General features: G+C 43.3%; 1 protein-coding gene across 1 annotated transcript; it reads right to left on the minus strand.

Annotated features, from left to right (window-relative positions):
• Positions 1-39: 39 nt before the first annotated feature.
• CLDN16 (claudin 16) lies at positions 40-27,931 on the minus strand. Its single transcript, XM_020964657.2, has 5 exons — positions 27,391-27,931; positions 13,172-13,274; positions 9,495-9,659; positions 7,237-7,428; positions 40-1,885 (listed from the first exon to the last, which is right to left on the minus strand). The coding sequence occupies exons 1-5, from the start codon at positions 27,571-27,573 to the stop codon at positions 1,752-1,754; spliced, it is 777 nt and encodes a 258-aa protein (XP_020820316.1). The 5' UTR covers positions 27,574-27,931; the 3' UTR covers positions 40-1,751.

Consider the following 27,931-nt stretch of genomic DNA (forward strand, 5'->3'; position numbering starts at 1 on the left):
AATACATATTTTTATTAAAAATCATTTTTAGTGCAGAAATGTGTTGGATCATTCGAACTCTTCAACAATCACCATCACCCTCTGGCACACTCATCCATACAAAAAAAAAAAAGAGGCCTTAAGAAAGGACAAAGAAAGAAAGTTGTCAAAGTTCCCTTGAAAGGCTGCCCTTACTTTCACATGTAATACACCAGGGTCAACTTTCATCTTCCATACACAAGGACAAAGGATGAAGTAAAACCTAGTTCTCTTGCATCTTATACTTCAAGCACTTCTTGGAACTCTAATCTGACTGACATTCAATTTTGACTTTTTTATTTCTAGTTTTCCAAGAGCCTCTATTGAGGTCAGTTATCTGGAGGCAGTGTGGCAGAGGGGGAAAAACATGGGCTAACCAGGTGGCTGGAACCTCGTTCTAGCTTTGTCATGAACTCACTGCATGACCTTGGTCAAGTCACCTCAATTTCTGAAACCTCAGGGTTGACCCTCATCTACTTAACCTGGGTGTGGGAGTAGACCCTAATCATTAAGGTCTCTCTTAGCTCCGACATATAGGGATTCTTCCTAAGGTACCGTGAATGTGTTCATCCTACATACGTCCCAAAATTACATGAATAATTAGGCATAAGGGAAAAACGTAATACAATATTTGTATGGTTTCTTTATTTTTAGATATAGCTTCTACCCCACTGGCTGCCATTTGCCCACAATTACTGCAGGGGAAGCTCTTCATGATTACATCATAGATGCAAATACAATGAAATTCAGAATACGCAATTACTTTAAGATTTCATGCACTGTATAAAAACAACGTATTTTACAGGAGACGCAGAACTTTTCTCAGGAGAGTTATGCATTTCTAGTAAGCAGGAACAATGAAATTGATTTCTGCTAGAACGGGGGACCTCTAGTTGAAAGAGCCATCCATTCAGCTATACCTCATGAGGAAAAGTGGGCCAGGTTGGTGCAATCCGTGTTTGACTAAACCATGTCTTGAGCATGCTGCTTTAGTCCAAGTCCTTAGTGCCTGCAGTCTCTGAGACAGCTGCCGTGGCAGAAATACAGCAAATCTCTTTGCCTGTTATTCCTAAAGTTGATGGTATCCATGCTCTTCTCCTCTAACACAGCCGCTCATTTAACATGTGGAGGGGAATGAGTTTCATCTTCATTCTCTCACCAATGGCAGCTTCATGCAGCTGCCCAGTTTTTCTCATTTTCTCTGCAAGAGGACAGCTGTAGACATTGATTTGCCGGACTGATTTATCTTTTCTCATACTTATTGTATGATTCACAGAAGTGAGATTCATGAGAGCATGAGAGAGTAAGAAGGCTCCCATTAGTCACCAAGATCCTAATCTCTGTTCTTTTCTTGATATTACCCAGCTTTCTTCCCTAAAAAAGACACCCTGCTTAATGTCACTAAGTTCTCATCTGTAACACCAATAGACAAATTCCAAGCACATGTCAAAGTTAAGGGCAACTTGATCAGAAAGCCAAAGTGGACTTTTTTTTAATGAAAAAGATAATGAGCATTTAAGCAAATGAGGAAAGAAGTAGATGGAAGTAAAGAAGATAAGAGTGATAACCGGAGGCTCTTACGTTAACCTTTCCAGTGATCTTAACCACTCCTGTCAACTGAAGACATAAATGGAATGATATTTTGGCCTAACTGGATGGATCTTTATTGAGCTGAGTAAATGGACTGGTATTTGAGTGGGGTGTGGGCACAGCCTCCCACAGGGAAAGAGGAGTCACACTCTTGTATCCACAGCATACATTTTGGCAGTTTCTGTTCGAGTTGGGACATAGGAATTTGCCATGGAGATCCTGGCATGGGAGTAGGCCTTGCTTATGGAATAAGCATAGCTCCTCTCTGGTCCCAAATCTGCAAAAATAATGACATAGAAATACTGCATAAAAATAAATAAAACCAAGAGAAAGGAGAAAATGAGATGAGTTTTGAAATGTGGCAAATTGAAAGAGAAAATAAGCTGTAACATGTTCCATGGCATCAAGTCAGTATATGAGTATGCATGATCCTGTGGATCGAATGCTGACTGATTTTTATTTGTTATTTAGTACATAATAAGCCTTAGTGAGTCGTCGGCTACTAAACAATTTGCTTGTTGTCGCATAGATAGTAAACATCAGAAGCAGGCATCGAACTCAGGTCTTCCTTACTCTAAGTCCAAAACTCATTCTACCTTATGTAAGTCCTAGAGGTTTAATTTAAATTATCTACCACTTAAATAACTGGGCTGAAACATAACTAAGGAATGTAACTTCGGGCATCAAAGTGGTACTGTGGGCAGACCACTGAGTCTGGACTCAGGAAGACCTGAGTTCAAAGCCAACATGAGACACTTTCTAGTTGGGTCACCCTGGACAAGTCACTTTATTCCCATTTGCCTCTGTTTCCTTAACTAAAAATGTGAATGATAATAATACCTACCTCCCAGGGTCCTTGTGAAGATAACATGAAAGAATACTAGAAAGCACTTAGCACAGTGCCTGGCACATAGTAAGCAACGTATAGATGTTAATTTATAAATATTATTAATAATAATTAATAAATTTTAAAAATTAGCATAAAATCCCATTTTTGCTGGTTTTCTCTGGTATATACATTAAAATGAAATAATTATCTTTAAACTAAAAGGCAAAATTCATCTTAGCCATTCAAGTGATATCAACATTCCATTCATACCATGTCAGAGACGCCATATTGGGCTTGAAGGCCCATGATACTAGAGTGATGGGAATACCATTATGTTTTTTAGGTTATTCCCATGGACTTTTCCAGCTTTGCCTCCATACCTCTACCGGCAATGTGTGCTCTCAATACACACAGTCTTTTCCATCAAATCTGGAATCTCTTCCTAATTCTAACAACCTATTGAAACCTCCTTTAGCTGCTCCAAAAGTAATAATAATAATAACTACAACTAATGTTTATATGCTGCTTACTCTATGTCAGACACTATCCTAACTGCTCTACAACTATTATCTCATTAGATCTTCACATCCACCCTGGGAGGTAGATGCTATTAGTATTGTCACTTTATAGGTGAGGAAACTGAGGCAGACAAAGTTTAAGTGATGTCTGAGGATAAATTTGAATTCAGGTCTGCTTGGCTTGTGGCCTGCCACTAAATCCTCTGCAGCACTTATCTAGCTATAATAATGGCCAGCCTTAACCCTTTCACGTTCTGTGGACCACCTTAAACACTCTCATCTCCACTTCAAAATCTTCCACAGCTTCACCCATTTGTATCTTCAGTCTCAGGGGGAGAGGGTTCTTTTGAATTTGTCAGACTAACTGCATGCCCCTCATCCCTCACATGACTCGGATCTCATCTCCACATGACTTTCTTCTCTACACAAGGCCGTTTTCTACCTTGGGTTCCGCTGCCTTTCTAGACTCCAGACAGGACATGGGGAAACCATGCCTCAAGAGGCAAGTTCCTCAGTGTGCCATAACATATCTCCCTTTTAAAATACTGCTCCTTCTTATGGAGAAATGGGGACACGTATTTTATGTTAAAAAAGAAAGTGTTATGGCTTGTGTTAAATGATGTAACACAGTATCACATTACAGAAAAGCATTTAAATAACAGAGAGGAGTAGGACAAGAATGAGAACCAGGACTGGATTAAAAAAAAAAATCAAATGGGATTTGATCAGCTTTGGGGAAGAAATGAATTGTGGATTACAAATAAGCATTCAATCCACCTTGTCAATGATTTAGAATGATGCCCTATAGCATTACAGACAGGTTAATGATTTAAAAGGGTCAGTAGGGAAAAAAAATTTATTTAAAAAACACCCTGAAGAATATGAATATGAAGAAATAAATCCATGGCAAAACAGTGGGTGGAAGGAACATATAGAAGACTTTAGGGTTGAGGGAATTGTTTTACTTCAGCTTAATTGCATACAACAACGACGATGATAACAACTAGCATTTACATAGTGTTTTGTGGTTTGCAAAACACTTTATAAATAGTACCTCATTTTATCCTTACAATGACTCTGGGAGGTACAGGTGCTATTACCCCTCCCCCATTTTACGAATGAGGAAACTGAAGCAGCAAAGGTTAAATGACTTGCCCAGGGTCACACAGCTGGTAAGAGTCTGAGGCGAGATTTAAAATCCTATCTTCCTGACTCCGGGTCAAACATTCTATCTGCTATGCCACCAACCTAAGAGAAACCAAGAGACAGAGAAAGGAAGAGACAGATATGGTGAGAGAGACAGAGACCAATAGAGAGAGATACAGAAAGAGAAATATTGGGAAATGGAGGTAAGATTTTTTAGATTTTCAATTATTTGGGGAAAATGTGAGAACTGTTTACTTTCAAGTGAAAAAGGAGTCTCTGAGGCCACCTAGTTCTCATTGGTGGCCCCTGTACATACAGATAGCTACTATATGAGGCTGGGATAAGAAGGATCCGGCATAAAGAGTAAAGCTACAGCAAAAGGTGGAAAGAATGTCCTAGGGGAATGGTGGTCCCAAGAGGCAGTCAATTGACAGAAGTCTTAACCTAAGTGATTAGCCAAGGGCTTCATTGATAACTAGTGTTCTCTGATGCCCTCTAGTGTTGGAGAGAGATAAAGCATCCCATTTGTGCCTGCTTTTCTCTGCCACCACCTCTGGTTTGAGAATGAGGCAGCTAGGTAGTACGGTGGATATGCCCTCATGGGGGAGACTGCATGAAAACAACTCTGTACAATCAAAATGCATAGAGGAGACTATGGAGGCCGTCTCCCAAAGACAGCAACCAGATTAGGGTGGACGAGGAGAAGCTTCTTGTGGTCAGGGTGATAAAACCACAAGGCCCCTGGGGACTCCACTTGACCCATTTTACGCTCCTCTTCCAGATACTTCATCCTCCACAACCCAATTGGGTGTGTACTTAATTCAATTCAGTAAACACTCATTAATGAATAAACTCCAATCATTGCAGTGGTCTCTAAAATCAATATAGCCCTCTCTGGCCAATGTTTAAAGTCCTTCCCAAGCTTGTCCCAGTCTACTTTCCCATCCTTATTCTACATTACCCTCTTTACAATCCCTCAGAACAGGCTTTCTCTCTCTTACATACATCTTCCTTTCCATCTCCTCTCACCACACCTTTGCATTGTTGTCCCCTATGCCTAGAATGCATTCATGTATCATTTCCATCCCTTAGAATTCCTGGTTCCTTCAGAATTTTTCTCATAAAGTGTTTGCTGATCCAAGCCCCCCCCTCTTTGTCCCTCCCCATTACTTTGTATTCATTTATGTTTCATATTTTCTCTACTTCCTTAAACACATTCATAGTGTCTCCCTGATACAATTCAAGGAAGCTCTTTGAGGGCAGAGACTGCTGTAATTTTCATCTCTCTATTGCCAGTCCTTAATGGTGCTCAGCACATAGTAGGTGCTTAATAAATACTTGTTGATATATTGAGATTCAGACATAGCAAGGACCCAGTATAATGCCTGAATACAAGTGTCCTTTAATCAATATTTACTGAATGGACATTTATTAGGCACCTACCGTGTACCTAACATATAAACTGGAAATAAGCTTTTATTCCCAATTATAGGCAGGTAGGTCTTTTACATGGTAAAACATAATTTCTGTTTCCAGATGGCACCCAATTTGGGGTCGAGGGTCAGTCAGTCAGACAGTTAACAAGCATTTCTTACATGTTGACTACACCCTGAGCATGGATCACAAGAAAAGGCCAGAATAAGGTCTATGATCATAGAACTCATATTAAAATGGGACAACAAGATGCAAATAACTCTGCACGTATGGGATACGTACAATGTAAACTGAAGGTTGTCTGAGAATAAAAAGTAGTGGCAGGCATCACCTTAGAGGGGCAGCAAGGAATAAGATCCCAAAGTTTCTCTAGGTCTCCCTGGCCTGTCCTCATCACCACTTCTTCCCTGCCCAATCACGTGAACTCAGACCTTCTTTTGTTTGTCTAGACGTTCACCATCACCATCACTCCTTCCTCCCCAGAGGCAGGCTAGGACATCCCGAGCCTTCCTCCAAGGGCAAGAGGACAACTGCGTCTGGAAAAGCCATCCCTTGTAGCCAAAGGCATTCATAGCTGGGCTGGCCTTTGAACTGCAGGTGCACAGGCCATCTCAAAGCTCCTGGGTCAGCTTGGGAGAACGTGAAATTGCACAGGTGAGAACCAAGGGGCACTTGCACACCAGGAGAAGCATTAGAGGAAGACAAGAGGGACCCTAAACCTCTCAACTCAGTCACATGTGCCTACAAAAATAGGTCACATGTGCAGGAAAACTTCAGGTTTTAACACAAAACTGAGTCAGGTGTAATTGGTGCTTGTGTTGTTTCTTTTCCCTTCATGGTACTGATCATGTTTTCGTGCAGCCAGGAGTATTACAAGGCTCAAACGAAAACAGGGAGCATGTCACAAACTTAAAGCATCATGGAAATGCCATTGTTGTTGTTATTGTCGTTGCTGTTACCATTATTGTTGTTATGAGCCAACAGTCCCCAGGCCTCCAGTGTGGTGATGACTTCATTTCCACACCCTTCTACTACACCCTTGTCAAGCTCAAGCATTGTTCATACGACAAGAGAAGTGTGTGATGGCCAACATTTAATAAGCAGGCTCTTTTAAGCTGGTTAGAGCTGGCTTAAACACCCCTACACAAACAATTTAACTCTTGGAACATTTGGGAGTCAGGTTGTCCTAGGGTACTTGGAATTTAGAGATTCAGAGAAGAAGAAATCAAATCAGGCTTGAGTATTGGCCAGTAAAATGATCTTTGTCACAAGGAAGGAGCCTAAATGGATGTGTTGTCAAAACTAAAACTTGAAAAGATAAATAATAATCACAAGCCCACTCATCTTTTAATTTTAATTCCTCTCTCTCTCTCTCTCTCTCTCTCTCTCTCTCTCTCTCTGTGTGTCTCTGTGTCTCTCTCTGTCTCTGTCTCTCTCTGTCTCTCCTTCCCTCTCTCTCTTATCTATACAATAACATACATCATTGTGATATTCTATCTGTATATGTTACATTATATATGTATATACACATAAATATGTAGTATATACACAGTTTCAGTTTTAATAGTTAAAAAGACATTTGGAACATCCTGTATACAACTGTATGCCTATGCACCTATTATACAAAAATATTCATATATGCAAGCATATGTGTATATGTGTGTACACATGTGTGTAACTATGTTCTCTACATTTATTTACCTTTAAAGATATATGAACCACAAGTGAGGACAGCTCCAGCCAGAAGGCATCCCAGGGCCCCTGCCATCCCAAGCCAACAGGACCAGCCAAACTTGTACTGGAGGCCCACAAATATGTCGTGTAGAATCAGGGAGGTGCGTTCCACATAGACATCGATTGCGTACCACAGAGAGCCAATGATCCCAGGAACACCTGAAACAAAAGGGGCACTCAGAGATGGGCAGAAAGAGCAGCCCATGCTTCCTAGACTGGGGGGACCTTGACACCAGCATAATGCAGCATGGGCTGGGAAAAGAGTTCTGGAATAGAATCAGGAGATCAGGGCGGCCAACCCCGGTGAACCTCTGCCTACTGCATGGGGAGGGTGTTTGTCAGCATCAGGCCTCAGTTTCCTCATTATCCTAGGAGAACAGAAGGCCATGGAGAACACTGACTGTTTCTTTTTCTTTCTTTCTTTTTCCCCGTTCTATCCCCAGAGTATAGCAGAGTGCCTTTCACATAATCACAACGAATCAGAAAATCAGGGTGGAGTCATGGATGGATAGTAGAGTTAGTCAGGAAGAAGACCCATGTTCCAATCCAACCTCTTCAATTGACTCTCTGTGTAACTTTGGGCAAATACTTTAACTTCTCTGTGGTTTTGATGCTTCATTTATAAAATATGGATAATAATAATTGTAGCATCTGCCTTCTAGCATTGTTGTGAGGCTCACACATTTTCAAAGCATCTTGAAAATGGACAACACTGTAGGGAAATTATTATTATTATTTAACAAATAATAGTGTAAGCAAGTTCCATATCAGACAACCATCAAATAAATAACTATTGTCCATTTTGGCTGAATTGGAGATTTTAGTGAAGGTTTAGGCTGGGGATGGTAGCCTCCTTTCTACTCTAAATCTGCAATTCAACATTTCCCAAGGTCCCTAAAAACTTTTAAAAAGAGAGAAATCTATCAACTTTAAAAATGCTCATTTTCTGTTCTCACACTAAACAAATTGAGATTAAATTGACCTGCTTGTTTTCATAAATGAAATGTGTTATTCACATGTTCAGGTCTGAAAATTTAGCAAATCACTATTGGCTTTTCTTATACCACCCTTTGTCCTGTGAGAAAGGTCAAGGGATTTGCTAGGCAAAGCTTGAGATGGAAAGGTAGATCTTTGCCTGCTGTTTGTGCCTTCCCAATACCTAGTGGTCCACAGAAAAGTCCTTTCCCCATCCTGTGCCTTTTCCTCATCTGTCATGTGATGAGAGAACATTTGCTATGGTCTACTTGGAAGCAGCACTATAGAATGGAAATACTTCTGCACGTAAAGTAAAAGACCAGGGTTTGATTCCTGGCTTTTCCTCTTGACTTTGCATGTGGCCCAGGTCAGGTCACTTTAACCTCTCTGTGCCTCAGATTCCTCATCTGTAAAAAGGTCCCTTTCAGCTCTAAATCTATGGTCTACAAGTTCTTTTCTTCACAAAACTAGTTTTACATTCTGTAAGATTGCAAGCTTCTTGAAGGCACATATTGCAGCATCTTTCATCTTTTTTTTTTTTTTAAATTTCCTCCCACATTTAGCACAGTATGTTCCTTTGATGTCTTGATGTTATGTGATTTATGTGGGTGTGGCCACCCTGGATCTTAGATAGTTTTTTCTGTGCCTGAGAAGTCATCCTCCTGAGGACAGCCTTGTAATCTGTGAATTTAGCAAGGCTGATCCTTGGAAGAATAGGCCCACAGCCCCATCCTGGACCCACAGTCAAAGACTTCTCCCTTGAAAGTGTTCATCGGTTGGCTATCCCCATCAGCACCTTGAGAGCCCTCGCCTCCCCTTCTGTGAAGGGCCCACCCAGGTCCTTTTGTTTCTTGAAGGTTTGTGGATTTGACCTGAATTCTTTCTCTAATCAGTTAGGGCTATAGGGCGAGGAATCTTCAGGTTGGCATCTGGGTCTCCCTGGGAGAAAACAGAATGTGGCACGGCGTTCTCCAAGTCACTATTCCCCATGGATTTGTGTGTTTTTGTTCTTGCCAAAGTAGCTCAGTTACAAAAGGGAGGCAGCTCGGAGTGCTGGAAAGAGCTCTGGTTTCAGGATCCAGTGACCCGGTGGTGAACCCCACGTCTGCCACTTGGTGACAGCAAGCCATTCCAACAGTCTGCGCCTCAGTTTCCCCCTCTGGAAATGGAGGGGCTGGGCTGAGATCCTTCCAGGATGAGATACCGGATCCTACAGCCTGTGAGTCATCAGCTCCCCCCGCCACAAGTACCTGCCATAGCCAGAAAGATTCCTGCTACAAAGCACATCCGAGCTTTGACGAGGGGCTCATTGGGAAGGAATTTCACACAGTGCAGCCCGAGCAGCAGAGAGAGGAATCCCAGGGCAGCCAAGATGTTTGCAGTGATCATCAGAGCCCGGGTCGCCACCAGCTTCACTAGAAAAGCAGGACAGGTGGTTGTATTGAGACAGAAGAAGAGAAGGACTGGTTAGTCAAACTCTCCTGAAAGTCCTGGACTACATCAGACCCTCTCAGGTCACAAGATTATCCAAGGGCAGAGGGCTGGGACCCTGGCACTCAGAGGGCTGGGACCCAGGCATGCAGAGGGCCAGAACCCTGGAACACAGAGGGCTGGGACCCTGACTGCAGAGGGCTGGGACCCAGGCGTGCAGGGGGCCAGAACCCTGGAACACAGAGGGCTGGGACCCTGACTGCAGAGGGCTGGGACCCAGGCGTGCAGGGGGCCAGAACCCTGGAACACAGAGGGCTGGGACCCTGACTGCCGAGGGTTGGGACCCAGGCATGCAGAAGTCCAGAACCCTGGCACTCAGAGGACTGGGACCCTCACAGACAGTCCATCAATCTATCAGTGCCTGCCCATCAGCCTGAAGATAGACTCCATTTAGAATGGACAGGATAAAGGCTTTCTTTTTTTCTTAGGCTGCTAAAGAGAACACTGTGGCTTGAGTATGCATGACATTTTCTAACCAAATAAATAAATAAATAAATAAATAAGAACTGGTGGAAATGTAGGCTGGGGACAATGGGGAGTCAGAGAGATCCTTAGAATAGCTCATCATTGAACTCACCTAGAAAAATTCATACAAAAGCAAAGCAGATCTAGCAGAAACTTCCTTCTCAGTTCTCAGCAGGGCCCTAACCAGGTATTCTTGAGCCCTGGCCAAATTCCACTCCTACTGGGAAGGAGGAGGGAGAAAGTAGAAAGAAAGGATAGTCACTGGGAAAGTGGTATCCCATCCCTCAAATGGTTTCAGGCTGGCCCAAGTGGAGCTCTGGCTGGGCAAAAGGTGGGGTGGCAATCAGATTTTAGGGATGGCCCAGGGGCAAGTGTGGTGGATGGTGGTGTGAGACAAGGTAATGACCACAGAGAAAGATAACAGATTACCCTGAGGAGAATGTATGGGGAGAAACTCCCCATTCCAGGGAGGAAGGCCACTCTTTCCCTAGATTTTGGTACCCTGGCTCAAAGCCCCATTGGACATATTTTAGTTAAATTCCTAGCTTCTTTCAGAACGTTAAGATGGTATATGGTATCATTTGTCAGATGGACTAGCTTTAAAAATGTACACAGGGAAGACTCAGGGGAGTCTTTCCATAGTTTTATTGCAACCTTTCCATTCAACAAGGACAGTCAGAACTACATTAAAGTTAAAGCAAGTGACATGTGGGACAATATGAATTCTCTCCTATAGCCTAAACTTGGGGAAAATGATATGGTCAGTGGGTTTGTATTTCTGTGTTCCTAGGCATCAGCAAGGAGGAGGAATCTCTGACTAGGTCATCATGACCAACACGGCATTTTCTCTGAGAAGAAAACAGAGAGGAGGAAGGAGAGGTGGCATCCATTTGGGGTTAAGGCTTTCAGGGCCTCAGGCAAGTCTTAAAACCAAATGCTGCTCTCCTGTAAGGACCACCCTTGAAATGATCAGGAGGGCAGAGAAGGGTCCAATGGGAATAGTCTGTCCAGATCTCTGGTTTCTGATTCTATGCTCAGTTCAGCTATAATCAGGTGCCATCAATTTGTGCATGAGTGTCTGTCAACTTAAATCGTAGGAACTTCAGAAAGACGGGAGAAAGGTGCTGACTAGAGGCGCACATAATGGGAATATAAAATTGGGTTTCTGATTGAGTATGGGGATTTGGAGACCAGAATTTGACTTCATTGGAATGGAAAACTACAATGTGTGAATTCTCTCTTCTAATGGAGATCAGCCCCAACTTTTGAACTTGTAGCCTCAGAGAATTGTCTGGGCCAGCACAAAGTAAAATGATTTGGTTCATATAGCCAATGTGTGTCAGAGACAGTGATGTGAAACTAGCTACTTTTTCCCTGAGGCCACTGAAAGGCAGCCCCAGTCACGAAGCCCTGAGTTTGAATACTGCCTCAGACTCAAGCTGGGTAAGACCAGGGAAATCATTTCACTGTGCCTCAATTTACTCATTTCTAAAATAAGACGCTGGCCTTTGGCCTCTGAGGTCCCTTCCACTCTAAATATCCAGTCCCTGGTTCCTGAGTCCAAGCCACCTCTCTATCCTCCGTGTCACACTTCTTCTCTGTTCCCAAAACAGTCAGATGAAATTATGGACCAGAATTTAACCTCAATTACTTTCTGTTGAGGTTAAAGTAAATCACGATCCAAGAAAAAAGTCTTCTGTATAAAATGTGCATAGGAGAAATGTATAATGTCGGAAATTCTCAACCTTTCCTTTCCTTTCCTTTCCTTTCCTTTCCTTTCCTTTCCTTTCCTTTCCTTTCCTTTCCTTTCCTTTCCTTTCCTTTCCTTTCCTTTCCTTTCCTTTCCTTTCCTTTCCTTTCCTTTCCTTTCCTTTCCTTTCCTTTCCTTTCCTTTCTTTTCCTTTCCTTTTCCACTTTTCTGAATGATGCTGAGGCATTCTTTATCAGGCATGAAACACATACACATTTTCATCCCCATTGAATTATGTGGCCTTATTAGCAGGCAGACTCAGGCAAGTCCTGAGATATAACTCTACTGCAAAGTGAGGCTTTTCAGGAAATGAATGGGCTTTTTGAATTATGTTAACCATATTTCAGGCCCCTGGCTCTAAAATGGCATCAAGATGAGCTCTACTAAGTTACCTTGAAGGGTTGCTGCTCTTCCCCCGAAAAACTATTTTAGGGGAAAGAGCCAGAGCTTTGCTTCATTTGTCACAGGGAAAGCAGTTGCCTAGAAGCCCCTATGCCAGGCACCGGTGTCAGCAGGGACCGGAACCAAAAGAAGGATGGGCCCCGTCTTCTTGACATTCTCATTTTGTTTTGCTGCGGAACTGACTTGGGTTCGCCAGAAAGTACAGAGAGGAGAGCCTGGGAAGAGCAATAACCATGCTCGCTCTCTTCTGGAGAATTTTTCCTTCTGATGTGTAGGAAACCTTCTGACAGATTCAGGTTGTGAAGTGAAATAAGAAAACCCAAAGAACAGGACCGGTAATCCGATGTAGAATATTTAGAGCCAGCACTCCCGTGCTGTTTGCTGATTTGTTTAGCAAGTAATGTCTGTTTTCTGTCCTTTAGAGGGCAGGGAAAAGTGGTGATTAAATCCTTTTTTCAACACAACTTCTATAGAAAGAAATAAGAGCTCTTGCTTTGGAGCTATGAAGGGAAAATGATAGCTTAAATACTGGCCATCTATGGAATTATACTGGAATAAGAAGTGTTGGTTTTTGTTTGTTTTTTGTCTTTCATTCATTCTGGGCCAATGTAGCTTCTTTCTTTGTGATACTCCTCCTAACACTCAAAAGAGACATTTGAAATTCAACAAGACTGTTTGTAAAGCAGGGAGGGAGGAAGCCACAGACACAATACATTTCAAGACAACCTTCCAAAGTCAAGCCTGGATGGCCAGGCCTCAGTGGCCAGATGTGTAGTTTGTACCTGTGCCAGCAGGGAAGGAGGTCTAAAGTATACGTACAGGGATGCTCAGCCAGTATAGAGTCATAATCATCACAGGTTCGAATGCCGTCAAAAGAATTTGTGACACACTCCCACCAGAGGCCACGGCACCTTGAACTAACCTAGATGCAAAGAAGACACCATGTGAAAGAAAATCCATGGACACACTTTCGATCAAAGGCAGACCTGGGCTGCTGGGGTTCAGATAACCAAATGAACTGGTCAGAAACGTGATCTGAATTCTGTTCATTCCCAGCAAAGAACTTACCATTGTTACCCTAAAGCACTCTGGTCAACAAATAAATGCTTTCACCATGAGGAAGTTAACTCACTTCCTGATTCTTTAGTGAGATTAGTCATGAAGAGAATGGCTAGAAAACAGGACTGAGTAGAGTGAGGCACCAATGCTCTGCTCAGCCGTGGAATGAGTGTTTTCCCTGGAGGAAATGTACTTCCTTCCTCTGGGTTCCCCTTCCCAATAGCTGGAAAATGAAGACAGCAATGTATAATCTCCCCTCATGCCATTGTAAGAATGGAGTGAATATTGTCCATTGGGCTCAAAATATGATGTTTTTAATTCTATGGAAAATATCATCATATTTGTCATATGAAGAATACTGAGTATGTGTATAGTAAAAAATAATGTATAACATTAGTACCTAGGAATATTATATAGAGGAATATAGGGAACTCACAGGCACTCTCCCAGGTTTAGAATATTCTCCCACTTTGTACTTTCTTAAAATACTATGAAGCTCCGCTCAGATACCATCCCATACACATGGTCTATCTCGATCCCACTCCATCCTGCCTCTCAGCAGAGTCCTCTGCTTCAACGCCTACGAATCACTTTCCATTTACCTTGCATGTGTTTTCCATGCATTTATGGACTTGGTAGATCTTGCCCATAGAACATAAGCTCCTCAATGGCTTTGAGGACTGCTGAATACTTGTGTCTGTAACTCCAACTATAAGTGCAGAGAGTGCGTGCTTAGAAAAAGCTTGTGGACTCGGTTTGGATACACGAATGTTTATCTTGCTTTGAGTCCTAACCGGAACAGACAGCAAAGAATGCTCCCAGCAGTGTGGCCCTAAGGAGCCCAGCGCTCACCTCTTCTTTGGGCCTCTGCAAGATTACAAATGCTGCAGCTGGGGTGAGGGTGAGAGACAAATGGAACATTCATTTCTGCCAGGCTGACAGCTGCAAACCACTTTACCTCGGAAATGTCGTGCTGAGGATTCTAACCAGCTACTTAGTGCTAAAAAGCACCAAAGCCCTGAGACTTTTCATAATGTATCCATAAGCTGAAAGTCATGGTAGAGTTCTCAGAATTGTAAATATGCCAAGAGAAAATGGTTTGGAGTATTCTTGGGAGACCTCATGCATATTGAGCAGAGTTAATATTTTTGTTCCTTCTGCCTCAATGAGTGCTTCTTATTACCTCGGAAATCTGAGAATAACTTTAGTCAGGTTTGAACAAAAATTATCTCAGGGAATGAAAAACACACATGTTGCTTCATTTACTGATATAGAAGGGAGCTGGGTCAGTAGGGGGAAGCAAAGGGAGAAAGCTTGGACTGAGGACTTGGAGGAGAGATATAAAAACATGTACCCTTGGGGAAAAAAAAATATATACATATATCAAAGAACACATAAGCAGAGTCCCCTCTTCAGCATTTGGAATGAAACCTGGTGAACAAGGAGTTGAAAAAGCACGACAGCATTTTAAAGCCTCCTTCCTCATGTGGCATCTCTAGGACAATATTTGGATACCCCAGGGATCTGTGAGCTCTATTCACCTGAGGCTTATGGCATGGTTGTTCCCAAACCCATTTGGATGAAATGATCTAAAAAGATCAGCAGCATTTAGACATTGCTCTCTGAGGTCAGGGCCTGGGTTGGGGCTTTTCTTTTTATCGACAGGAGTGTAGTAGCATAGTACATAACCCCTTCTAACTCCTTAAGAAACGCTTGTTGAACAGCTCAACATGTGTCCAAGTTGTGTGTTTATTGTCGTTGATTCATTTCAGTCATGTCTGACTCTCCGTGATCCCATTTGCTTTTTTTTTGTTTGTTTGTTTGTTTTTGTTTATTTTTAGCAAAGATACTGGAGTGGTTTGCCATTTTCCTTTTCCAGCTCATTTTATAGATGAGAAACTAAAGCAAATAGAGCTAAGTGATTTGCCTAGGATCACAAAGTGAGTAAGGGTCTGAAAATACATTGTATTAAAAACTAGGAGGCAGTCTTCATTATTTAAGCTGTTAAGCATTCTGCACAGCCCCACACCTTAGGTTTTCATGGAAGCTGATGGTTTGGGCAGGAATACTACTGCTGGACAATGTAACCACCCAAGAAACTAGAAAATTTGCCAAGTCAACCAGCATTTATTAAACACTTCCTAGATGTCAGACAACAGCACCAAATATCACCATGCACTGGGAAATCTGACAAGGAAAATGAGTCTTGGTCACTACAGCAAACCAGACATGTTCCGGATGGGCATGGTTCATCTTCATTTTCAAACGTGTGGTCTCAGCACGTTAGCTCCATGGTACTCAAGAACACGGCCGTGCCTAGGCAGCAGAGTCTGAGTGGAGCTTGGATTATAACAAAACAATCAACAAGCACTTAAAAAGCCCCTACTATGTGCCAGGCACAGGATACAGCGACAAAGCTGTAACCGCCCCTGCCCAGTGGAGCTGCAGAGGCAGCTAGGTGCTCCCAAGGTTGTAGTGCTGGACTCAAAGTAATGAAGATCTTAGTTGTGTGATCCTGGACAAGTGATTCAAGTGCCCTCAGCCTTAGTTTCTGTACCTGTAAAAGGGGAATAATAACAGCACCCACTTCCCAGGCTTGTAGTGAGTCTATTGAGATAATATTCAGAAATTGCTTGGCAAATCTTAAAGCACTATGTGAGCATTAGCCATTGCTATAGAGAGAACTCACAGAACAGGGAAAGGGCTATTAAAAGGTCCCACCAAACAGCTTTCTGGTGAGTATCCAATAACTACAGCCTTCAATACTATCTCAAGAGGTCATTTGCACTTCCCGTTGGCTGAGTCCATTTTCCTCTTATGCTAATTAAGGATAGCTTGGGGTAAGGATCATTAGGATGGAGACTAGAATCTTTTCTCAGGCCAGGTGGCTGGTGCCCTGCTCCACTGGCTCCCTGACCTCTGCCCACAGACTGCTGTGCCAGGATCTCCTCCTGTATAGGGCAGGTTCTGTGTAAGGTGGCTGGAGCAGTCCAAGCAGCCATGCCAAGCTCCAGCTGGAAGAATGCTAGTCTGACCTAAAGCAGACACAGGTGAGGCCATTGTCAAGGCTATTGATCATTTACCTGCAATGAACATACTTAGATCAGCAATGAGCTCATTAGGGGACACAAGGAACCCCATTCCATTAGGCATTAACGCCAGGGGCACCACTGACGACTGACTCTGGTATTCAGCCTCATTTGGGTATGTGAGAACAGGGACTGTAATTAACCCAGGTCCTGTTAATGGACCACTTAGGAGAGACAACCTCAAAGGTGCCTTTGTGCAGGGAAGACAAGGTGAAAAGCCCTTATCTTGTTCAGGTAATTTTGAGCCTCAGTAGGGGAAGAAAGGCTGTCCACGTCACAGTGAATCCTTATGGGCAGCTCAGGTCGCCTTCCAGCTTCCAAATATCCTCTCTAAAGTGGAGTTCACAGAACTAAGCTTAGGACGCCGGCAAAGTCTGACACTGGGGACCATGTTACCTCCATGGAGAGAGGCTTTCTTGGTTCCCAGGTCACATGGTTGACCCACATTCACCTTATTATTCACTAAGCTCTCTAACAGACTGCAGTTGGTTGCTTTTGCTTTCCCCACCCAAGGCCTGTTTGGCTTTGTGTTTGTGATGCGGATGAATTAAATCCTGTTTTAGGGTGACAAATTCTCCCCTAGGAAAGGCCATCTGATTAGATTTTCATCCCATTCTAGCCTGCTGATGTTTTGTTGGACCTGGGCTCTGCCATCCAATGGATTGACTTCAAAAGGTGCCCGTAGCAAAGATGCTTTCTGTTTCCAGGAAGTGACAATAATGGATGAAAGGCAGTCTTGTCTATTGGATAGAGCTTCAGACTTGGAGGCGAGTTCCACATTGACCTGGGTAAGTCACTTCACTTCTCAGAAACTCAGATTCACCATTTGTAAAATAGAGATGGTAACAGCACATACCTCAAAGGCTAGCTGTGAGGCTCATGTGAGAGCATGTATTTTGTAAAGCACTTAGTAAGGCCTAAGGGACCACATCCACACCAGCTCTTCTTAGACAGGCTTTGCCTTTGACAAAGCATTTGTAGCCATTACATGACCATCACATGGGCCCTTTGAGGCAGGGAGCAGCCTGCTATATTGTTCTCCTCAAATTATAAATAAAGAAACAGGCTCCGAGAGGTTGATGTGACTTTTTTGCAGGCTGTTAGCAGAAAGGTAACTCCGTGGTGATCCAACCCAACTCTGTCAGTGTACAAATTAGGGCAATGAGGCCCAGAATTGGAAAGTGACACGTCCAAAGTCTGGATTCCTCCATCACCTGAATTGCCATGTCCAGTCATTGCCAAATCCTGCTATTCCTACCCAGCTTCTCCCATGCAATCTCTTCTTTATTCACATATGAGGGTGAGAAGCATGCCACCTTAGTTCAGGTGCTCATCACTTGTAGCCTACATAATTGCAACCACTTCCTAAATGGTCTCCCTGCCTCAACTTTCAGCCCACTCCAATCTCTCCTACCCAAGACTGCCAAAGGAATTTTTCTTAACAGCAGATATGACCATGTCTCTCCCTTACTTTGCCAGGTCCATTGCCTTTGGATTCAAATCTAAACTCTCCATTTAATCTTTTCAAACCCTACACGACCTAGTTTCTTTCCAACCTCATTGAACGTTTCCTCCACCGCATACACAGACATGCCCACATACTCACTCACACACACACACTCACTCACACACACACACGACACCCACACTCAGTCACACACACACTCACACACACATACACACAGAGACACACACAGTCACTCACACACACATTCACACACACAAACACACACACAGACATGCACACTCACATACATTGACACACAGAGACACATACACTCAAACACAGAGAGACACACACTCACACACACACATTCACACACACACACACACATCCATCCAACCAACCACACTGACCTTTTCTCTCTTCCTCACACACATCTGATTCATCGCCCATCCCCCTGCCTTTGCACTGACTGTCCCTCATGCCTAGGATGTGTTCCTTTCTTAACTCCACCTCATTGAGTCCCTCTTTTCCTTTAAGACACAGCTCTGGTGCCATCTTCTACAGAACAACTTTCCTGAATGCCAAACTGGTAGCGCCCTCTCTCCCAAACAACCTGGTAACTAATTTTGCTGCATATTTGTATATACAGTTACTCTGTGCATGCATGTATCCAGTTACTCTGTGTATGTCTGTGTCTAATTACGTTGTATACTGCATGTACATAATAATTTTGTTTTTATGTGTATATAATTACTTGTATGTAGAATAATGTATATTTAGTACATAACCTATATACTTGTCTCCCCCATTTGAAAGTAAACTCATTAGGAGTAGTTTTTTTTTCATTCTTTATACTCATATTCTCACTACTTGTTGGAGAATAGTACCTTAATAAATAGCCATAGTTTGTTGATTTATTAATGACAGATGTTCAATAAATATTTGAGAGGCCAACCATCTAAAAAGTGGATGTTATATATTGGAAGACACTCCTTTATCTCCCAACATGACTTGTCTCTATTGGGAAATATGGACATCTTCTTCTGATGCCCTATGAGGCATAAAAGTTAGCCTGGAGTGTCAAAGGCTGCACCAGATAGTGGAAGCTGCCAAAGCAAGCTCTTGGTGACAGGTTAAAATCAGTCTGGCCACATTCTGGGAGGCCTCTTCACCTTGACTACAAAGGGATAATTTCTTTGGTCACAACTTTAGAAATTCTTCTACCAGGCCTAGAAGGATCCCATAGGGAAGAGGAGGGGGGGGAAGGGGGGGGAGGAGGGGAGGAAGGAGAACTGCCTTATCTTTCTAATTTTTATTTTTGTTTTGGATTAGCCCTGTGATTTTTGTGGGAAAAGGAAACTCCCAGTTGAGGGAAGTCCTTCTACCAAAGCAGGTGAGTACCTTCTCCGCAACTTCTAGCTTTGGAGAGTTGGGAGAGGTTTACTGACTTATTCACAGTCACTCAGACAGTATGTGTCAGAGGCAAGAACTGAATTGTCTTCCTCGATTCCAAGACTCTGTCTCTACCCACTTCACCACACTGCCTCTTCCCTTTATTAAATGGGAATACCAAATAGCTATTGATTCATTTGGATTTCTAAAGCAGTATTGTTTTCCATTTATCAACTATGAGTGAGAAAGGGTAAATGAATGTTTTTTTTAGAAATGAGGAAACTATATAGAAACCCAGAGAAGAGATCATACTTTCTCTCAGGGGATCTATGATGGGAGTGCTGAGCTATAAATCCCTGCTTGGGACTCAGTCTGTACGGGCTGCCATACCAGGCACCATATTTCCCTGAGTCCAAAATGGAATCCTGACGTGTATGTCACATAGCATGCTGTTCCTTAAAGATGGCACTTGGGGACAGCAGATTGAGGGATCCTGATGAATTTATGGGCAGGTCCTTATTTCAGGGCCTAAAGCCTATTAGTGCTCAAAGCCTTTTAGAGCATAGATATATGTCTCCAGCTAATTCATAGAAGTCTGAGGGGAGAGGTCATAATAAATACAGAAACTCTCCACGTCCTTCCTTCTAAAAGAAATAGTGACAGAAATGCCATGGACAACATGCAACCCAGAGTTGTTATCTTTACTGGGATGGGAGGGAGACTTCACTCTTGACAGCAGCTAGCCCAACCCCTTCATTTTATAGAGGACAAATCCAAGACTCACCAAAGAGAAGGGAGATCCCAAGATCACACAGACATGCAGTGGTACAGCCAGATCTTCTCACTCCAAACCCAATATTCCTACTGCTATACCAGCCAACTGGCACAACAGATAGAGCACCAGGCCTGGAGTCATGAAGACAAGAGTTCAATTCCAACCTCACACATTTACTAGCTGTGTAATCCTGGGCAAGTCACTTAACCTTTGTTTGCCTCAGTTTCCTCATCTGTAAAATGGATGAAATAAGAACACTTGCCTCAAATGAGATAACAATTGTAAAGTCTTTAACACTGTGTAAGGAACAGAGTAAACTCTGTGTAAATGAGGATAGCTACTATAGTGTGAGGCTGGAAAAAATGGTGTTGCCCTCTATGCTAAAAGGGAAAGGGTGGGGGGTTAGGCAGAAAGAGAATGAGTTCTGCTTTCTGAATATTGAGTTTAATAGGTCTACAGGACATTCAATTTGAGTTGTTTGAAAGGGAGCTGGAGATCTGAGATTGGAGGTCAGAAGAGAGGTTGGGACAGCATAGGTTCATTTGAGAATCATCTGCAAAGAAATGGTAACTAAATCCGTGTGAACTGATGAGATCACCAAGTGAATTGGTACAGAGGGAGGAGGGAAGAGGGCCCAGGACAGAGCCCTGAGGGTTATCTATGGTTAGAGGGAGTGATCTGAAGGAGGATCCAGCAAAGGAGATTGAGAAGGAGCAGTCAGAGAGGGAGGAGGAGAACCAGAAGAGAATGGGTTCCCCAAAACCTAGAAAGAAGAGAGGATCAAGGAGGAGAGGGTCAGCAGGGTCAAGAACTTCAGACAGGGCAAGGAGAATGAGAACTGGGAAATGGCCGTTGGCCTTAGCAACACTTTAGTAACATTAGCAAGCTCATTGGTAACTGTGCAGAGAGATTCTTGGTGACACCAAGCTGGTCAGTGGTCAGAAGCTGACAGAAAGGTATTAATAAGGAAATTATAGGAAAGCAGAAGCACCTTTTGTGTCTTTTAGAGGAGTTTGGCTACAAAGGGAAGGAAAGCTATGGGATGATAGTGGGGATATAATGGTCAAACAAGGGATTTCTCAGGATAGAGGAGAAATGGGCACATTTGTGGGCAGTAGAAAATGAGCCATGAGAGGGGGGGAAATTGAAGACAAGTGAGAGAATTGGGAGGCCAGAGGGAGGCCATCTGTTGGAGGAGATGGGTTAGGTGGTGTCGCTTAAGGAAAAGGAGTCAGCCTTGGTAAAGAGCAAGGACCTTTCATCAGACCAGATGGAGGTGAAGGGGAGAGAGGCAGAAGGCACCTGAGTGATAGGAGATGGAAGAGAGGAACAGGTTGCTCACAGACAATGGCCTCCCTTTTTTCCTAACTATATGAGGCAAGGTTCTCAGCTGAGACAGTGGGCAGGGAGGGAGAGCCAGGAGAGGTCAAAGCCAGGTCGTCAGGATATAAATCCAAAATTCCTTCTTCCTGACCATGCTGCCTTCCTGAGGAGATAAGGGGAGGCCAGAGTCTCATCTTAAACCTAAAAAGATAACTCAAACCTGAGCAGCTGGAGCAAAGCACCATATCAATGTAGAACAGAGCTCCATGGCATGGATGAAGACAGGGAATTGTCTGCCGGGTGAGACCCTTACTATCCACTTCATTCTTCTGCTTCACTGCAATGACAACCAGCACTGAAGCAGACATGACATGGTGGTGAGAGACAGGTAACCCTCAGACGAATCCCAGCTTGGCCATCTCCATGACCTCCACCAAACCACTGGACCTCTTCAGACCTCAGTTCGTTCATTGTTAAATTGAGAGGTATCTTAACATTGGGTGCATGTGTGAGTCATGTTCTCCTTTGACAGTTAGTCTGGTGAGGCCTAAGAACCTTCTCTCTTAATCATGTTTTTCAATGAATAAATTAGCATGCATAGGATTATGAAGAAAATGATTCTGAAATATAGTTAATAAATTATTATTTAAAAAAACAAAAACAACAACTTCATCTACCCCAGATCAAAGCCCCTGGGAGTCTACGAGACATTCTCTAGCTCAGTATGTAAAGACCCTGCCTGGTCTCCCTGAGTCTGGTTATAGCCATAAGGCCATTTTTCCAGTCCTTGTTTCCTATGTCCGCCTCTTCCACACAGCCCTCTATGAGTTTCAGCATCATGCAGTAGAATCTCATGATTTTCCTAATTAAGTGAATCAAAAAGGTCTTTCTGATTGATTTACATTCCTTCTGCCTGTCTCAATTACTTACTGAATTTCTCATCATCCTTCAAGACCCAACTTAAGGCCACCTCCGGTGCCAAGCCTTCTCTCATGCCCTTAAATGGAGCTGTTCTCTCCTGCCCCTATAATGAGCATTGTTTTGCCTCTTGTCTTCTTGGGAATATTGGTTGGCCCCATAGTTCTGTGTGAGTGCATCTTATTGCCTTGTCTGGAGTGCAAGCTACCTGAAGCTGTGTCTTCACATCAATTAGACCACTTAGTATCTAACTTCCTTTACCAGAGGCCGTGTAGTAGGGTAGTTACATCATTCAGGCATTCATCTGAGGACATCTGCTCCCTTTCTGACAGTGGGGAGGTCCCAAAATTTCTGTTGGAATGAACTTTATCCAAAAGAGCTGCCCCAGAGTGGAATGAGCCATCCAGAAATGGGAGCTCTCTCTCACTGGTCTTCAGTAAAAGTGAGAAAGCCTTTTGTGGCCGTATTGTAGCCTGACTTCTATGGGAAGGTGAGGTCTCCCTCCGAGGTCCCATCTTGGAAGTTCTATGATTTTCTCCCTGTCTCATCTCTAAAATGAAAAGCTTGGCATGAGCATTCACTAAGGTCCTTTCCAAATTCACGGTGTTTATCTCTTCGGTCAAGCAGCACATTACACACAGAAGCCCTTAGTGGTTGTCTTCCTAGTGAATAGATTCAAGCTTTTCTGAAGTTTTTTCCTCTGAATGAAGTAAGTGCCTGACAGACATTTGAGTTCCTCGCATAATCCAGCAGCCTCCTAAGCAGAGCAATGAGTGTTTACAGCATGATGGACCCAATCCATAGGGAGGACTGAGGCTGAGAGATAGCTACAGGCTTGGACTGGGGGGAGAATGTAAATGTACTCTCCTTTGCTCCACTGTGCAGCTGCCAAGCTTGCTTACTCAGAGGAGGGGATGCCTAAATTCTGAATACCCCAGTGCAGCATTCAGCAAGCTTCTCTTCCCTTTTGTGAAGGAGCAATGAAAGAAATCCCTAGAGGAATAGGAAGTATCAGGCTTCCATGAGATCCCTGCCATAGAGAAGAAGTTTCACAGACCCTATTCGTTCTCCTGTGCCTTGGTTCTACCCACATCAGAAGCATGGATGGAAGCTTGGAAATTATCACAAATCTGTTTGGCCAAGGAGAGCCAGAATTCATTCCAAGGATGTGAACCAGACTGTTGATGGCTTTTGTCTTCATGGGTTGGGCTCCAAGTGGACAGGGCTTCCATAAAAGTCATACTATTCCATCTTAAATGCCAGATTGCGCAAATAAGATGGTGTAATGGCACAGGAGGCAGGACAGCACTGGGTTCAAATCCCACCACCAGTACTTTCTAGCTGTGTGAACAATGGCAAAGCACTTAATTTCTCTGAAGTGCAGTATTTACATCTTTAAAATTAGAATAATAATACTGCAAGTGCCTCATTCAGGACTTATGTGAAGATTGGGCTTTATGTGTTGTTTCCTCCTTTAGATCACAACGTCACAAAGGGCAGAGACTGTCTTTCTTTTTATTAATTGTATTCCCAACACTTAGCACAGTACCTGGGATGTTTTAGGGCTTAATAAATGTTTGTTGGATTGGATTAGAGAGGTAGGTAGGTAGATAGATGGATATGGATGGATAGAAAAATAAAGAGATAGCTACACATATATGTGGATGAATAGGTGTCTAGACAGATAGATGGATAGATATAAATAAAGAGCAAGGTAGATAAATGCTACAAAATGCATAAATGGTTGTGTATATGTATATGTATATATATATGAATGAAAGAAAAGACATATATGTGGGGAGTCAGATGAAAAACCAAAAGATTATAGAGATTTAAATAGCAAAAAAAAGATGGAAATATATTAATTGGTAGATATTCATTAATTAGATAGACAGATGCATTGATAGAAAGATAGATGGGTAGATAGAAGATGGATGGATGGATGGATGGATAGACAGATAGATAGATAGATAGACAGATAGACAGATAGATAGATAGATAGATAGATAGATAGATAGATAGATAGATAGATAGATAGATGGAGACAGCTAGGTAGTATGGTTTATTGAGGATCAGACTTGGAGTCAGGAATATCTGAGTTCCAATCTAGCCTTAGATACTTTCAAGCTGTGCGACCCTGGACAAGTCACTTAACTCTGTTTGCCTCAGTTACTTCATCTGTAAAATGAGCTGGAGAAGGAAATTGCAAACCACTCCAGTATTTTTGCCAAGTAAACCCCAAATGGGGTCGCAGAGAGGCAGACACAACTGAAATGACTGAACAACAATAACAAAAAGATAGATAGATAGATAGATAGATAGATAGATAGATAGATAGATAGATAGATGATAATAGAGAGATCATGAAGTGCTTACTATGTGCCAGATCCTGCATTAAGTAGTGGGGATGGGTGGGATAAATATAGAAGGAAACAAGACAGTCCTGGATCTCAAAGAGTTTACATTCGAGTGAGAGGAACAACACATAAAGAAGTGCTAAAAGGTGTTGTATATGGTATTCAGACATTTTAAAGCATCCAAATACTGTAGTTTCTGCTTTATTTTTCAGTCTGAATTCCCTCAAAAATGTCCAGATCTAGAAGCAGCAGAGTATTTTGGAGCCAAGACTGGGATTGAAGGGAGGAGAAAGCTAGGTTCGCAACTTGCCCTCAACGCTTCCCAGATGGGTGACCGTGAGCCCAGCTGCTCCAGAGCCTGATTTCTTCCTCCTCAAAATGGGAATAATCTAACAACTACCAGGGTTGTGTCAGGATCCCTCGGGATCTCGGGATGGACAGTGCTTTGTGAAATTGGAAATTTGCATGATTATTCTAAATGTCAGTTACTGTTGTTCGTCTCATTGTCATTCAGTGAAAGTTACCATCGTTGTTGCTGTTAGCAGAGTTTTACCCTGACAGTCTCTGTCTGGCCGACTGAAGGCAGCAGCTCAGCCAGTTTAAGCTGAATTGTATCCAAAGTCGTTGAGAAACTAATTAAAACGGAGCGCTGGCGTTCTTGACTTTGGCAGGCTCCCTTCGCTCTCCCCTCCTTTTTGTGCCTAAGAAATGCTTTGAGGCTCTGAGCCCCATAGCTTCACAGACCCCAGAAGCAGGGCCCTCTTCTTCCTGATGCACCACTTAAAAGGAAGCAGAGCTCGGCGGTGCTGCCTTTTAAAATAGGTTCCGTTCCTCTCAATTCAGGTTCAAGGGCTTCCGTGGCCAGCTTAGAATACTTGCTAAAATTGAGATTGGGCTCAGCATGGAGAGCTAGCCTTACTCACATAGCTGGCCCCCTCCATTCTCGGATCTGGTTTAACCTGGGCATCAAGAGCTGTGGACATCTCCTCTGAGCAACTGCCTGCTAACTGCTGGCCACTGGATCTTAAAATGGCTTTGAAATGTGGGGCAAAAGAATGTAGGGGAGGAGGGAAGTGTCTCTGTGTGTGTGTGTGTGTGTGTGTGTGTGTGTGTGTGTGTGTGTGTGTGTGTGTGTGTGTGTGTGTGTGTGTGTGTGATGAACTGCCTGGTAGTGATTTTTTAAAGCTCCACAAGGAGGGGTAGGGTGGTGGGGGGAACATACGAACTTTTGTATGTATGTATATATACTTGTAGGTTATATGTGTGATTTCTTTGTAGCTGATGAGGAAATTAAAACTCCTTCTCCCCATTTCTGCCTCCTCCTACATCAGCCCTACAAATGTAAGAGAATAAGCCCACTCCCTTCAGACTTCCATTCTTCCCAGAGATGATAAAAGATCCTGGACAACAGAAAACAGACTTCCGGAGAGTCAGGGACTGTGCTACCATACACCACTCATTAGAGATGCTGATAGAGCTGGCTTCTGCTCCCACCCTATGACCACCTGTCCCCCAGCCTGGGAGCCATGCCTGGGAAGTGGGGGCTCTCTCTGGCTCACCTCTCTCCATTTCTATGGCAACAGAGAGGGCTCTTGAGCTCCAAGTCTCCTTCCCCAGAGAAGCATTACAAAAAGAGCCCTGGATGTGACCCCAGTGATCCTGCTGGGGGCAGAGCTTAGCTGCCGGTAGTGGCTTCTTCTTAAGAGAGGGGCAGCTGTACTGTGGGCAGAGAACAGAATTTGGAGTCAAAGGACCAATGATCTAAACCCAGATCTTCTGCCTATTTCCTGGATGAGCTTGAACAAGTTATTTTGGCTCTCTAGCCTCTACTTTTTCAATTATAAAATGAAGGGATGGGACTAAATAGCCTTTTGTATTTTGTCTTATGCATTTTTATTGGTACTTGGCTCTCCCATTTGAATTTAATCTCCTTCCCAATAAGGATTAGTTACTCCTTTGGAGCCCCAGCTCCCGCTCTGTCCGGGTGGGTCATCAGTAGTTGCTTAATCAAAACTTGTGGGTTGTTTACTTCCAGGTCTCTTCCCACTTTCAATCTCTCATCCCCTGATTCAAGTCCCAGCCCCACCACATGCAGTCTCTGTGATAGTGGGAAAACTTCTATGAGCTCTCAGCCTAGCATCCAGGACCATTAGTTCAAGGCCATGAATAGATGGGAAGGAGTGGGAGAAACCAAGCTCTTCTTCCTTCTGTGTAAGCCGATCCCTACACAGAGTCAACTTTCCTGTGCCAGAGTTGAAAGACACCCCAGAGGACACGGGCTCTAATCCCCTTCTTTTGAAGATGGAGAGACAGATGGCCAGAGCAATAAAGCATGTGCCCATAATCACATGAGTAGTAATAATTAGTTTGGGGATTTGAACCCAATTCCTCTGATTTCTGGGCTTTTCCCACACCACCACCCTTCTTTTTAATCTGATGCCTCCTAGTTCACAGTTCTGTTCTGTGACCTTTGGTGATTTTGGTCACATGGGGCATCTGGGAGTGACAGTTTCCATTTTTGGACTCCAACTATCCCCAAGTATTGTCAATGCTGTCCCTGAGCAAAGAGCTGAGATTCACACAAAGCAGAGGCATTACATGGGAGTCCATGTGGGTGCCTATGCCAAGTTGGGAAAGGGTAAAAAGAGATTGCCAGGCATAAGCCTCTCTCTCCTTACCTCCACGGAGTCATCAGCATCCACCATCCAACAGTCTGTCCCGGTGGCCACTATCAAAAACCCAACAGAGAAAAATGCCAAGCAACATGCAAAATACTGGTGAAGGTCCCTCATCCTGCCTGGTGAGCTATCAGTTACTCGGTCCAGCAGGGGAAAAAGAGCAAAACCTCTCACAACTGGCATCCAGAAGTCTTCCACACTTTTCAAAGTGGCCTGATTCAGCCAGTGCCTACAGCTGGAGGAGTCAGAGTTTTCTATTTCCTATCACAGCCTTTGGAACCAGCCTTCAAATTGCAGCCAGAAAAAAATCTCATACCCTCCTTAATCCCCAAACAGGTCAGAAAGATCATTATCCTGAGCAACCACCCGCCAATCAGGAGAAGGAAGGCCAGGTCAAGAACCAGTTAGGTCTTGGGCAGGATACAGGAAAGACCTTTGATGGCACCGAATGCCCAGGCTGAAGGCTAAGGCATCCATGGAGTGATGGTCTCTGGCTGATCACTGCTCTTACTTCAGTTCTGGAAGAAGATGGAGAGAAAGA

Source organism: Phascolarctos cinereus, unplaced genomic scaffold (assembly GCF_003287225.1).
Source record: "Phascolarctos cinereus isolate Bilbo 61053 unplaced genomic scaffold, phaCin_HiC Scaffold_7;HRSCAF=346, whole genome shotgun sequence".
Lineage (NCBI taxonomy): Eukaryota > Metazoa > Chordata > Mammalia > Diprotodontia > Phascolarctidae > Phascolarctos > Phascolarctos cinereus.

Coding starts and splice junctions, on each gene's coding strand:
- CLDN16 (XM_020964657.2), bottom strand. CDS start 27,573: ATGCCAGTTGTGAGAGGTTTTGCTCTTTTTCCCCTGCTGGACCGAGTA. Junction 13,275..27,390: donor ATGCTGATGACTCCGTGGAG/GTAAGGAGAGAG, acceptor CTTTGCATCTAG/GTTAGTTCAAGGTGCCGTGG. Junction 9,660..13,171: donor TATACTGGCTGAGCATCCCT/GTACGTATACTT, acceptor CTGCTTTTCTAG/TGAAGCTGGTGGCGACCCGG.